General features: G+C 39.8%; 1 protein-coding gene across 2 annotated transcripts; it reads right to left on the bottom strand.

Moving 5' to 3' along the window:
• Nucleotides 1–307: 307 nt before the first annotated feature.
• Nucleotides 308–7,192, bottom strand: LOC150076172 (uncharacterized). 2 transcript variants are annotated; one of them, XM_090387597.1, is made up of 3 exons: nucleotides 7,123–7,192; nucleotides 6,807–6,982; nucleotides 308–614 (listed from the first exon to the last, which is right to left on the bottom strand). In XM_090387597.1, the coding sequence occupies exons 2-3, from the start codon at nucleotides 6,957–6,959 to the stop codon at nucleotides 423–425; spliced, it is 345 nt and encodes a 114-aa protein (XP_090243723.1). In that variant the 5' UTR covers nucleotides 6,960–6,982; nucleotides 7,123–7,192; the 3' UTR covers nucleotides 308–422. The 2 variants fall into 2 exon arrangements, with proteins under 2 accessions (XP_090243723.1, XP_090243724.1); XM_090387598.1 differs by having other exon boundaries at nucleotides 6,807–6,979; nucleotides 7,123–7,188.
• Nucleotides 7,193–14,946: the final 7,754 nt, after the last annotated feature.

Here is a 14,946-nt window from a genome sequence, read left to right on the forward strand (position 1 = left end):
TCGGGTTTTTCATCCATCAAAATAGGCAAAAAAGACCAGAGAACACACGAAATTTATGGATTACACATGGACAAATGAGTTATTTCTTGGGTGACCCTAATATGGCACTTTATTTAATTTACAACTTGTAAATAATAAGTAGAAAGAATTCAAGAGTGGGAATTTACGCTCTCTTTTGTACTGTACTCACATGATGAGAAGATTTTAAAATGATCGAAATTTCCACAATTGAACTTTCAACTCTGCTTTTGTATTTTTCTGAATTCACGCAGAAATTACACTTTCATTTGTGTTTTTCTTGTTTTTTTTTTATTAAGGCTTGAGTGCGAAAAATACAACGATGTGATTTTAGTAACTTGAGCATTCTTTGGTGTTGCCTTTACTGGAAGGTTCAGAAATAGCGCAGAAGTACAACGTGGCATCTACCGAAAAGGGGTGAATTTTTTTACCGCTTCTTCTGCTACATCTTCCACTTTCTTGATAGTTTCATTTCCTTTTTGTGTTCCACTGCGGAAGCGATCTTTAAGATTTCTCCATGTTTCACCGGCTTTATTTCCCACGCCGGAAGCCCACTCTTTAGCTTTGCCGAGAGCCTCCGTTCCTCCTTCTTTTACCTAAAAAGAAAGAAAGAAAAAAGAACTGAAATATATCAGTGAACAGAGAAGTCATTATAAAATACAACAAGCTCTTTAAAATCCGACACCCTTGGGGATTGAGATGTGTTAGATTTTAGAGAGGAATGCCTAATAGATTAAGTAGTTTTAGAGCGCATTTCAGCAAATAACAACTGAACTTTTTACATCTGTATATAATGACTATTTTGCACACTTTCAGTTGTATTTGTGGGAAACAGGATTTTAACTGCATAGATAACTTTCAATAGATTGCCTTAGTTATATTACTGTCCGACAGCGTGAAATGTGACCCTGAATTCATATGCGCGTGACCAAGTCAGCATGGTGGATTTTTGGAAAAAAAGAAGTAATTATTTTAAACGCTGTTTAAAACTGTATTTATATATGAATAAATATATTACTGATTCGGTATAAAGTAGACATTTTATTACTATTACTTATTCAACAAAACTTCAGTCTGCTTCTCATGTTACAACGTTGAATTTTTCAAATAGAAATAATAAGAGTACCTTCAACGGCGTCAATAAATTGACTTCCATATTTTCTATTCCTCCAATTATAACAAATACTGTAAGAAATATTGAAAGTCTCCTCCTTCTCTAATATAAGCACACACCCTTTTCATCATGTTTGATGAGACTTGACAGTGTCTGTTATTGGCGAAATTTCTGATTCGATATTGACTTTTAATTCTTTCGGTAAGTGAAGGTTGTTAGTTTATTCCATTCCTTTTAAGCAGTGTGAAAGATAAAAATCTGGGGATCGTGGATGTTCAGTTACGAATTATGCCTGGGAAAATCATGTGCTGCAGTCTTTTGTAAACAAAATACATCCGGTTATTCAAAACAACCTTCCACAACAACAGATAGAAGCCTTTTCCAACGATCAACCACCCGCTGACTGAAAGCAAACTTCCGCACATCTATTCTGCAACCATCCTTCCTCAACTTGAATTTTTATGTCCCCTCATGTGTGTAGCCTCAACAAGAGGAAGAATGCCATTAACATTCAGCCTACTCAATCCATTCAAGACCTTAAACACATCAGTCAGATCACCGCGGAAGTGCCTAGTCTCAAGACGCTGCAATTTGCAGAACTGAAGTCTTTCTAGGTAAGAGCAATCTTTTGTTCCCTTCACCAATCTGGTTGCCCTTCTCTGTACCGGTTCTAGCAAATCTACATCCTTCCTAACGGAGGCCTCCAGACCTGTATACAGTATTTAAGATGCGGGCTAATCATGGCCTTGTACAAAGGGATAATCACTTCCTTATCCCTGCTAGCAAAGTTTCAGCGTATCATAGCGGTCTGTACTGCTCAGAGAATTTCGTATCTGACTACACAATTACCTCCAGATTTTTTTTTTTTTTTTTTTTTCAGTTTCCTTTACTCTGAGTGTAGTACCAAACAGTTGATAAGCTATTATGGGATTACTGCTACGCATATGCAGTACTTCACATTTGTTAACGTTAAACTTCAACTGCCATTTCTCAGTCCATCTACCCAATTTTCCTAGATCTTGTTGCAGTAGCATACTTTGATTACTGTCATTAATCACCCTGCCAATTTTTGTATCATCTGCAAATTTAAGCATTAAACCTGGTATACCTTCATCAATATTATTAATAAATATTGAAAGCAAGAATGGGCGGAGCACTGAACCTTGGGGAACTTAAATATAACATTAGTGCACGAAGGGCCTCCGTAGCCGAGTGCCTACGGAGGCCCTTAGCCGAGTAGCCGAGTGCCTACGGAGTGGCTTCGTGCACTTCGTGCCTAAATAATAAGAGTAGACTGTCGATCTGTCAACCCGCACTGGACGAGCGTGGCAGATTATGGTCCATTTCCCTCAGCATGAATTGTTGAGGAGGCTTCCATCCTGCAGTGGGTTGATAATGGCTGCAGTTTACCTTTTTTTTTTTTTTTTTAGTCCACGAAGAGTAGTGCCCATTCATAACCACTCCCTGTCTTCTTTCACTTAACCAACCCTTTATCCATAGCAGTAACTTGCCCTTAATGCCACATTGCCGCAGTTTACACAGCAGTCTTCTATGTGCAACAGCATCATAAGCCTTCCTGAAATCCAAGTTTATGAGGGATATCAAAATTATTTTTTGCATCCAGTTCTTAGGTGACTGCATCATAGTAATCTATCCGATTGGTTAGACAAGACTGCCCCTTAACAAATCCGTGCTGTAATTGCAGTACAATTGCATTCCTGTCCAGCTGGTCCTGCATTACTTCTTTAACCAAAGACCCCATTATTTTCCTTAGAATAGACTTTAAGCTAACGGGTCTTTAAGTCAACTTTTAATCCACTTTATGAACTGGGGATAATTCGCACATCTCCAGTCCATAGGAACCTCCCCTAAATTCAAGGATGCTCTCATAATTATAGCTAAAGTAGAGGGATTAACTCGTTCCACCGGAGACCAGAGAAACCACAGTCACGATAGAGTGCTTTAACACCGATTGCAAAGAAATGGTTGTCAGGGGACTGCAATGTATCTTTATCCATTCCACTTTTTTCACTACAGCAGACGTAGTTTGAGGGGTACAAATAGTAGTAGTCTGAGCAGCAATAGAAACTAGTGTTTTCAATATGTGTTTTGTTGAGGAATCCTAGTAAGTGAAACTTCTTACAGAATCCCCATTCTCTTTTCTTAAAAAAAATTAGTTGTCCTCCCGATGGAGAAAACCATGATCTGCTTGACCATGATCGTGGTTCCTGAAGCAAGAAAAGAAGGCGCTGCTGTGAAATTCCTTTGTGTGTAGTAGGAAAGACAGAAGAGTAAATAGCTTCAGTATCAGCAAGATTCATTTAGAAGATACCAGAAATTTAACAGGTATATTTTTCATACGGTATAATGTAGTGAAGCTGTGCGGTTAGTGTGTTTAGTGAGATTTCATAAGATAGTGGGCATTTGGTTTCTATAATGTGTGTCATTTTGTTTTCAGTTGGTGTAAAAGTCTTGTCGCTAGAGTGCCGCACACGTGAAGGGGGGGGTAGATGATGATAAATGTCACTTTCTTTATGCTGTATGATATAAGAGAGAGAGATAGTGAACCAACAGAACAGCGAATTTCTTTCTGTTTGGGAACTTTCTTTCTTTAGGGAAATGCCTAGAGTTTACAAAAGGTAGAGAACTGAGTTTCGTGGACATAAGATGGCCTGCTAAATGCCATGCAAGCTGTAATTCAAGACAAATGAAAATTAGGGAAGCAGAAACAACTTTAATATTCCAGAAAGATTTGAACAGGAGACTAATCGAAACTTGTAGGTCCATCAGCCATCGTTCCACCAATCAGCACTGCGGCACATCTGACCAACACAGATGGGAGAGGTGACCGAAATTTGTTATTTTTTAAATGTCAAGTGTGTTTCACACTGTGTGGAAAAAACCCGAGTTCGAGTCCCGTCGATGATGGGAGGAATTTTTATGGGTTTTTCAACTTGGCTGAGTTAGTCGGTCTCAGGCGAGGGTAGCATGGTTTTTCTCCCCCGGAAACGCGGGTTTTTCGTCCAGGAAACAGAAAAGAGACTTCAGAACACACGCAATTTATAGGGGAGCAACATGATAGTCGCTGTGCTCCTAAAACCCTACAACAACAACAACAACAAGGACAAGTGCGTTTTTTAATAATATGAAAGAAAAAAAAACAGCCATTAGGAAGGAAATTAAACAAAAAACAAAAACTAGAATTTTTGTTTATTTTAAGAGGATATCAAGGCTATCCAGAAATGAAGAATCAGTCTTCATAATTCATTCTTTAACTTGATAACCTGATCCTCTACCAAGAGTAAGTCTTAGGGCAGGATGCGTTCTGTGCAGAGGTGCTGTTCCGTCTCTGTGAAGCATCTCAGCCGTGCTCAAATGGGATTCAGGTCCATAGTTCCGACGGATTCCTCTTATCATTACTTTGAAGGGGTTATGACGCCTCCAAAACCATTGGAACACCGACACGACAGTAGGGCATTTTCCTGATGTTGGAGGCATGAGAATGCGTTTTCCGTTCCCTTTAGAAGAGAACACGTCTATAATTTGTTTCCGACTAAAGCTCTAAATCATCTGTGAAGATAACCTTAGTCCACTAGTATTGACTTCAGAGACCTGTTTGCACCTAACGGTCACATATGAATTCTTCCTTCCTGAGCCCTTGCAAGTAGTCTATGATTATTTTCGCTTTCATTTTCTTCCACACCGTGTGGAACGGCCTGAGTTGGAGTACAGTCTTGTTGGGGGAGGGGACTTTTTGGGCATTTTTGTTTTTTTTCATTATGAGTTATTCGGGCTCAGTCAACAGCCCCATGTTTTTTTATAATAAAGTCTCGTAGGGCTTAGTTATTTCAGCGCAAATACGAAACAACAACATCCCTTTTCTTGAAATCATCTGTATACAGTTTTCCTTAAAACTGTTATTCTTGTGCTTAATAGCAGCTTGAGAACAGGCTGCCTAGCTTTCATCTTCCTACGGCATCTCGTTGTTAGTCAGGTCGCAGGTCAGTCACCCAGAGATGATGTAACTGTCGGCAAAGCTTGCCTTCGAGACCCTCCTCGTGAAGTGGTTTTCGCAATCTTGATATTACTCTTCTTGAGACCTTTATGGCTCGAGAAGAATAATATCAAGGTTACAACAATATCAGGTTTGCCTTTTCTTTTGTCATTTTTCCAATAGTCGTCTAGCGTTACGCAACTGTGCAACGTCGTATTGAAGAGATAGAAGGAAAAAGCCTAATTTGTTTTCTGTACCCTTTTAGATTATAAATGAGCGGTATCGTTGAAAGCGCACTACTTGAGTTAAATAAGCGAGGTTAAAATCATTATGATGTCATATTCAGATTTATTAAGTTTCTATCAGTCAAAAAAAACCAAACACCTACACACCATCCAAGAATTTGTCTAGTTCTTCCTTGAATTTATTCAAAACGTCCACTTCCACAGCAACAGATGGAGGCCTTCCAACAGTCAACTACCCGCTGGCTGAGAGCAAAATAAAAAAAAAATATTTTTTTTTAATATAGTTCCAATTCAAGCCTAGATACCATTAGCAGATTTAGCTGATTGTTGTATAAGAGAGAAATTCTGGAATAAGTTTCACCCAACGTATTCAGCGGTTATTTTTCAAAATGGATGCTTGACATAACAACTGAGGATCCCCACAACTCGACTTGATAGTTCTCCATATTAAGTTAACGGATACCACCGGTGAGAAAAAATAGGACGAACCGAGGGAATGTTTTCTTGTGGATGTTTCTTTTTTGTTGCTGAAGCTGAGGTCTTAGTATATTACAGTATATCTACAAACTTTGAGCATCGTTTGGTCGATTTAGATGTTTTGCTGGATGAAAAACCGGTCAGTCCACGTCCGACTTGTGAAAAATGGCTGATTAAAATTCTTGTCATGTTAACGGGATTAGAACCCAGAGTGGAAGGTTAAATTAGGATAGGTGTGTGTGTTAAATGCCAAAGAAACTAAGTTGGTTGGTTAGTAACTAACCAACTTAGATTCTTTGGCGCTATCCTACATTAACAAACCGTTAGTTGGTGTAGGATTTTAGGCGCATCAACAACTTAGTCATTTTACGTCGTATATAATAGGCCTGTTCATTCCGTTCTGTGGGGATATGCTGTTTTCTGGACGGAAAACCCGAGTTTCCTTGGGGGAGAAACCACGCTACCCTCGTTTGAGGCCGACTAACTCAGCCACATTATGAAAAAATAATCCATAAAAATTCCTCGCCATTGATGGGATTCAAACTCAGGTCTTTACACTAGGAAGTGGAGGAGGGTGATTATACCAACTGTGCTTCCCACTAAGGCAAAGAAACTAAGGCTGCGCGGCATGTAATTTTCGGTCGGTCAGTTTGCTTGACGAAAAACGATTCTGAGAGAAGAACACCAGGCGTCCTCGGATGAGGCCAACGAACTCAGCCATATTGTGAGAAGACCTATAAAAATTCCTAGTGCCATTGACGGGATTGGAACTGAAGACTCTTCCAACCGATGTATAAAGAGGGTGTATATAATCTCTGTTTCGATCTCCCATACACGTCCTCTAAGCGGTCGTGTATGGGAGATCGACCAGGAACTATGGCTACTTCTTAGTGCTATGCATGTTTATTTAAAAATAATATCGTGTAAATAAACTGGCAGTCTCATAAAGAAATCTTACCTTGTCTCCAAAGTCGCTCAGACGATCTCGGGCCGTGCTGAAGAAGCCCTTGGCTTTGCTTAAAAATCCATCATCATCGTCATCACACAGACACGGATTGATGACTTGAAGAAAGAGAAACGTTGCTAATAAAATTGCGACCTCTAGACGCATTGTCGCAGCAGGGGTTTCAGCTGCTGAAATAAACAGATATATCTGAAAACGAGAGGTTATTACGAGCCGTGGTAAAGGGAATTTGCCAAGGGCAGCGTACAGGAAAATGTCTAAAGTTAGAAAGAGACTGGCTGCAGTTGGAACTGGAAAGCAACTTACTTACCAGAGAAGTTTGTAGTTCGCTCGAGTTAAATGTCCTCAACGAAACTGCATGTGCAGCCTCTAAAGCTATGCTAACGAGCTCTGGGAACTTTGGATAATGGAAATATGGGATGACGTCATTACTTGCCCTTGGGCGGACAGGAAGTGATATGACAAAAAAAAAGTCCTGGTAACCCAGTTAATTTGTCCATAGCATCACCCCTCGGCAGCTTAAACAAACTGGTTTGCTAGACAGGAAGATCAATTCTAAGGCGTGATAATGCACGTGCGTTTTGTATTGTATGTGTCATTGTTACGGACCTCGTGGTTTGGTGTGTTCATCGCCTATGCGTGGACAAGGTATTTGATGTCCGGCAGATGGTTAAACATTTTGTGTTTGTAGAGTGTATTAATTATATTTTCTACAAACGCTATCGGTTTAATACTAGGAGCAGCAGACAGGTCATTTTGACATTTTTTATAATGTTTCAGTTGCTCCAGGTCTTTAGGGTTCTGTTCCTCCATAGTTATAACTTTAGAATTTTTATAAAATGATGGTATCAACGTAGCAGTAAATTTTTATTTTCACTTTTTATCATTATTTTAAAAGTTAGATGTTATTATACCTAAAATCTCCATACTAGTCAAAATGGCTGATCGATAGTTTGCAACTTAAAAAACAACAAGTTAGTACGTGTTTCAGCTGCAGTAGTGACGTCACATTATGAAATGTAATGTAGTTGTTTACTACCGAGTAGATTTTTTTAGCCTCTTTCCACATTTAAAATCCGAAGTGATATTTTCAAATCGATTTTGTTTCCGTTTTAGTAGATTAATGAGAGAAAATTATAATAATTTGCTTATTATTTACAACCTATATAAACTATACCTGCCAATGTTCTGCTGTTTGTCTTTTCTTTTTTTTTTTTTTTTTTTTTTCGATTTAAGATTCTCTATCTTTGTCACCTTCTTTCAATTCTTCTTGAAATTTGTTCCATCTAGTAACGATTCGGCTCTTTTTCTGGGTTTGTGCATTGCTGTTCAAATGTATAAAGAATTTATTACAAAATTAATCGAACAGCAATGATAAAATTGCTATGATCTGTAAAAAATTCCGTTTTACACAAACGTGACCTAGATGACATTTACTCTTCCTTGCTTCTTTCATAATGCTTTGCATAAGTGAAATCATGATTTTATTATACAAATATGCCAATTTATTTGATTGAAACTGGGGAGAAAAAGAAAAGCGAAAAGGCAAACTTCAAAAACTTTTTCGATTAATCGAAATTTCGGATAATTAGAATTCTAGTTATTTCTGTTTCTGAAATCACATATTTTATTGAATGTATAATTAATATGGGTTGCTTTGAACTTTTATAAATAAAGGTTTTCCAATGATTGTGCATTGTTCTTATGTCCCAGTCAAAATGACCTGTGAGGTCACATCTAGGTAGACGACCGTGGCTGGTGGTTCTAGTGTTAAAGAATTTCAATGAGAGTAGGTCAAAAATAAGAAAAGGAAGTAAATTATATCTAAATTAAATATGTTTATTAACAGAGAGCAAATCAAAAGTATGGGAGAAGTAAATAGCGGAATAGTATTATTAATAAGGTGATGTCTATACATATTCATAGTGACTGGGCATAGGCTACATGCGTTGGATATATATATGTATAATCTTTATTGTGTACTAAAGGATGTATACAATGTACCCTTCACGGCAGGAATGCCAGGGGCTTCATATTGGCTGGTGGACAAAGGCCTTGAAGACGGGGCCTACATCGAAGTTCGGGTTCATCCCCCAGGGCCAACAACATAATAAGTTTCGGTTAAATTATTCACAATATTCATAAAAATATTATACAGTATTTTTGACATTATATACAATATTATACAGACATTTTTTTAAAATTTATTATACTGAGACATTACTGTGCAGTTTACCTGGTTGAGTTCAGGTCATCAAGGATCACTCTCCGGTATTTGCGATCCTTGACAAATTTGTAGAGGTCGCCTTCGATTGCTTGGACTGTGATAAGCATCTGCTTAGGGAGAAATCGGTCGCTAAGGACTAGTCTATTATGATTGGCTATAAGTGTTGGAGCTGACCTTAGTCCGGGTTGAGGGATTCTCCAGCTGCACAGTTCCCATATGTTTGGCTCCGAGATTATTCCAGTGGTCATTTTGACAGTTAGGGTGAGGCGTCTTTCCATTATAAGATTTGGCAGTCGGGCAAAGTTCAGTGCGATTGCCATCGCAGTTGTTCTTTGCTGGGGTGGACGATGATGTTTATGTGTGATCCAACGAAGGAGCCAGTATTCGGAGGAGTACACACGCTTGATATTCGTGGGGGCTGCAGATGCCCATATTTCCGAGGCGTATAACACGACGGGTATACAGAGGTGTATACGTACCGCCGAGTCACATCCAGATCCTTAACGTAGAGTAGTTGTTGTTTGGTAATCCGCCACATTTTGCAGAATTTTGTTATGAACTTGTCAATGTGGGGCTTGAAGGTCAGTTTGCAGTCGAAAACTACTCCCAAGTCTGTATGTGTATTTACCACTGGAAGGAGAATGCCATCTAGAGAAGCTTGGACTTCAGTGAGTTGGTGCTTCAACGAAAAGACAATTTGGGCTGATTTTGCAGGATTAATAAGTATTTTCATTAATTTTTGAGATATGTTCGCCCGGGTTAATCTGGGTGTGTAGCTTAATATCGTCAGCATAGCAGATTATGTCTTCTTTCTCTTGAACAAATGGAATAATGACTGCAGTAAATAATGATCCGGAGAGGACTCCGCCTTGGGGAACTCCTGCAGTGATTTTTCTTGAGATTATATCTTGATCCGCTGTAAGAACAATGATTCTGTCTGATAGCAGGGTTGTGATAAACCACAACAAGTCACCTTTTATATGGAAGTAATTTTCTAGGAGGTGAACGAGCGAGGGAATCCTGATTGAGTCGAAGTGTCAACATACGTAATGGCAAGTTCTGCTTTAGCTTCTAGTGCACTGAGAATGGTGCTGGTTATGGATGTTAAATTGGTGACTGTGGATCTTCCGGGAATGGCATAGTGAATTTGTGGGGGTTTGTGAGGCATGATTTGATTGGTGATGGTTGAAAGTAATGCCTTCTCCATAAGTTTCAAGAGGCTGGAAGAGCGACAGATTGGTCTGAACTGTTTGATGAAGGATGCAGATTGGCATTTAGGATGTGGCCTCACAGCATATCTGTTCCAGAGAGGGGGAAAGTAGTGCTGCGTTAAGACGGTTAAAAATTGAGAGTAGTGGATCGATGATAAACGTGCTGAGACACTTGATCATGAATTGTGGCACAAGGTCAGGGCCTGCAGTTGCAGTGGGTGGCAATCCATTTATAGCAGTTATAAGCTGCTTCCTGGTGATGCTAACGGTGGCGAGTAGCATATCCGTTGGGATGTTGTTGACAGGTAAGTTGCCTGGATATGTCGGGGCCACATTGTTCGAGAACCGTGCAATGTGGTCCATCCACTGTTCAAGATCCAGTGTTTTAGGAATTCCTGTGTGCCGGGAGTCATAAAATGGTTTGCCATTTTGTAGGGTTGCTTTCAGGTGTTTTTTGATTGCAGATGATTTCTGGCGGTTGAACACTGCCCTTGCTCTGGAGAAGGCAATCCGATCTTGTACAGCGACTGACTCTTTCCATCTCTTATGCAGATTTTGTTTTTATTGGAAGATTTTGTTCAGTGGAGGTGTCCCCCAAGCTCTTGAACGGGGAGTGATGCAGACAGTCCTTGTCGCTCCGTAGTTGGCAATGGTCCGGATCCACCTAGTCATGAGGTCCACAGCCAACTGGAGATCGCAATTGTTGAGAGCTTCCCAAGGGATGGAGGATGCGGCTTCGAGACATCGTGTTGGATCAATGAATTTGGGGGATGTTATTTCTTTTTTCTTTTTTTGGGCCTTGAATATTGAAGTTAGGTGCGGCTAAGTGCAGGAGTATGGCAATGGGTTCGTGATCGGATTGAAAGAGATTGTGAGGGTTGTCTTCGAGGTCGCATGTGCTGAGGAGAATACCAAATCTAAGAGATTGGGTCCTCTCGTGGGGTAGCAGTTGAGAAGGCTGATACCTAGTGAATCCATACTGATAACGAGTGTCCTACTGAGATGTGCGAGAGTAGGTGGAAGATTGAAATCTCCACAAACAATGTGCTTAGCAGAGGCGTGGAGGTGACATAGGACATAGAACTACGGTTATTCTATATTGGGCAAAGGAAAGATCAAAAAGTCATAAGCAATCAATGTGCTTAAAAGTGCGTTTTTTTTCCCATTGATTATGCACTTCAATTAGCTTTTAGGACGCTCAGTAAGGAAAACCATTCATACAGTTGTGTTACTTTTGTCTGGACGATACAAATGGTAGGATAAAGCCACTATCCGACAGCAAAAGCGCTCTTGAAGAGCATGAAGATAAAGTGATATCATTGTAATCAACTATAGGATGAAAAATTCTTTTCATCCCATTTGGTTTCTTTCCAAGAACTCCACTTCTCCCTACCCGGAATTAGTGAATTCACTGAATTCTCAGTATTTTGTTCATTAAATATCTTGTCTGTTTATTTATCGTTTCGTCCTTGAGTGTAGATAGCATTACTACTATTGTCAAGAGAAACTAAGCGGATCAGCCACGCTTCAGGATCTAATGATTAAGGTGCTAACTTTTAACAAAGCCATTCGTAAGTTATATTACACAAAGTTGGGGGGGGGGGAGATTGAGGATGAGGTATAATGCTACGATGTCATAGGGAAGAGTAGGTTGAATTAATGATTACAGTTTTTTAATTAAAATTAAAATAATGTGGCTTGAATTGTATTACTTCGTTACCTGGAAGTGAGTCAATACTGTTGTTAACAAGATTTATGTGAGGAGGCAGAGACCGTTAAAAATTTTAAAAATTACGTTACATTGGAATCAGTATTGCACAATTTTCGTAAATACCGTGGAAAATTACAGCGGTATGTGGACTGTCAGAATACAGCACACACAGCATGTGCTAAATTGCCTTGGTGGGTAGCATAGTTGATAGAAACGCCCCACACCGTGTGAACTCAAACACTGAGTTTGAGTCCTGTCGATAACGTGTGTACTGTATTTCGATGGAATAGGTAAGTAAGTACGTTTTAGGACAGGTCGGCTCCTGAAACGTTAGTTAAACTTCGCTTTGTTTCACAAATGAATAAAATCTATTTAACATTAAAATCTTCACATTTAGCAGTAACGATGACATAGTTATCAACGACCAATACTTAATCCCCCAAAATAGAGGATAAAATTACGACGTACTATTAACTGAACATTTTAAAATTAACTTAAAAATAATAATAAATAAAAGTTGTAACATCAACTTCTTTAAATTTAACATTATTGACATTTTTATTTACAACTTTACCAAAATTTACAAATAGATACAAATAAATATGTATATGACAAAATGAGTGCTGAATTCAAAGCTAAATTTGATTTCAACAGTGTATCTAACCTTTATACAAATTTTGAATACATAGCCATCAATTGCACAATCATAAACGCCTACATCCTTTATACACTTAACTCGGCAGCTGAATTGAGTGCACGGGTACAAATGGTAATCATGAAATATACAGTTATTTACAAGAGGTAAAATCTACTTAAAGCCACTTAAAGCTTATGATACAAAGTAACTTCATTACACCTCGTTACTTATACCAGTGTCATTTCTGTTGACCAGAGAAAGCACACCTACGCTGGAAAGTGTTCCTGGCGAAGGTTTGCAAAGATCGATAAGAATCGGCATCCTGAATGAGGAGATATTCATTGTCCGGAGCAAAACTGTTCGGCGACGATCTGTTTATTGAGGATCTTAATTCCTCCCTAAAGTCGTCATACAAAGGACAATGATACAATACGTGCACCCAGCTCTCGCTTTATTTAGGTCTCGCTTTATTTAGGTGCGCACGAACTGTTCAGCAGACTACGAGCATTACCACAACTTCCCTAAACTCGACACTGGAACTCTGACAACTGAAACGGACAACAATGACTAGGACTTACTGGATGAGACCTATATCCCCTTAGTGACACCATCCCACACTGACACCCTGATTATTGGAACAGCAGTGGATGAGATCCTATCCCAACACTGACCAACTAATGGACTGTACAGCTGTGACGAAGCCACAGCTTTGCTACATACACGCCATGTTAGTGATCTGAGCCGGCTCCCTTGTTCGGCCCTTTCTTCTCCCTTACCCCGGCGGGGGAAGATGACGGCTTTCCTGTCTCCTCCCCTCCTTGCCGACCCCACTCTTCCCTCTGGTGGGGTATGGGCATGCCCCATTGATTCTACCTGGGGTCGTCTCCCCTATTGACCCCATTCTTCTGTCTTTATCCCTCCAGTCTTCATTCTCCCTACCCAACCCTATCTGTATGCAAGCGAATGCCCCACACGCCAAAAATAACCGTGTCTAAATTACGCTGTTCGCCCACCATTTTGGCTTTTCTAATTCTAGCGCAATATTCCCATGCAAATTTTTTTTTAAAGGTCCTAGCCACTGAAATCCCAGGAAACTAGGTGGCAGGACCTGCCAGAGTGCAAATTTAAACTAGTGGTTACCTGGTCTGACTCCACGGGGCGAAGTGCGGGCAACTTGGGCCTCAGCTGGGGTCCAGCGGCTAAATGGCCAGAAGAACAACGGTACATAACACAACACACTCACATGATCCATACACTTTTAAATCTCTGGCCTTCCCAGTGAACTGGTACACTCACAATGAAAGCAACGCGGAGATGGGGGGAACCCCTGGTGCCGTTAGACACTTAACGCACTTTGCACTTTGCACTTTATTTAGGTCCTAGCCACTGAAATCCCAGGACCTGCCAGAGTACTTTAGAAACAATGGTACACCTGGTCAGCCTCCCAGAGGCAAGATGTGGTAACATCGGGTTCCACTAGGGTCGCGGCGGCTATTAACCGAATGAACAAAGGGTACAACACTCTACATAGCACATAACCAACACACCTTAAAATCTCTGGGCCGATACAAAGGTCAATCGCGGAGATGGGAGAAATCTCAGGATCCGTTTACACCTTTCTCCACAGTTGCATAAGTCCGTTCTGGAAAAAGTCTGAACTGAAAAAGTTTCTGGTTTAAAGATCCATACCCCGTTATGATGTAAGACGAGTAGATGTCAAGAGAAAACCAACAATTTTGTTTTTGATTAATAAGAAAGGAAACCTTGAGAATAAATGCTCTTGTCACCAGCTCGGCTGTAGTCGTATCCCAAAGGGTCTGTCATATGTTCACACATTCATTCCAGCAAAGAGATCATTCTTTTTACATCCATTTGTAAATTTAGCATTATGCCCAAAACGTCAGTAGGTATTCTCTTTTTGATACGGTAACAAAGACCCCTGTAAGCCACATAAAGATCTAGAGGCATTTGGCCAGCTATAACTTGCAGAGCCACCCTAGAAACAGTTCTGAACGTTCTCAGCATAGTTCTCTGAAGCGAGGCAATTTTTTTCTGTATCTGAACAATTCCCACCCCATGAAACCGTAATGGAATAGTTAGCAGTTACGTTTGACCACAAACTTAGCTTTCATCACCTTTTCGAAATGCTCTTCACTCGTGTTAACCTGCTTAGATGAATTGCTCACCAAGATCTTTAAGATGTCAACGACTGCAGTAAAATATATCAATACAGTTGTTTGCTCTTCACTCCTATAGACTAAATTATGCAACAGCTGCTTCTACCACCATAAAACCACTACTTTCAGGAATCTGGATCCTCAATTAAGCTACCAATGATAATAATAAAG

This window comes from Mastigoproctus giganteus, chromosome 13, assembly GCF_048544385.1.
Source record: "Mastigoproctus giganteus isolate SK-2022 chromosome 13, ASM4854438v1, whole genome shotgun sequence".
Lineage (NCBI taxonomy): Eukaryota > Metazoa > Arthropoda > Arachnida > Uropygi > Thelyphonidae > Mastigoproctus > Mastigoproctus giganteus.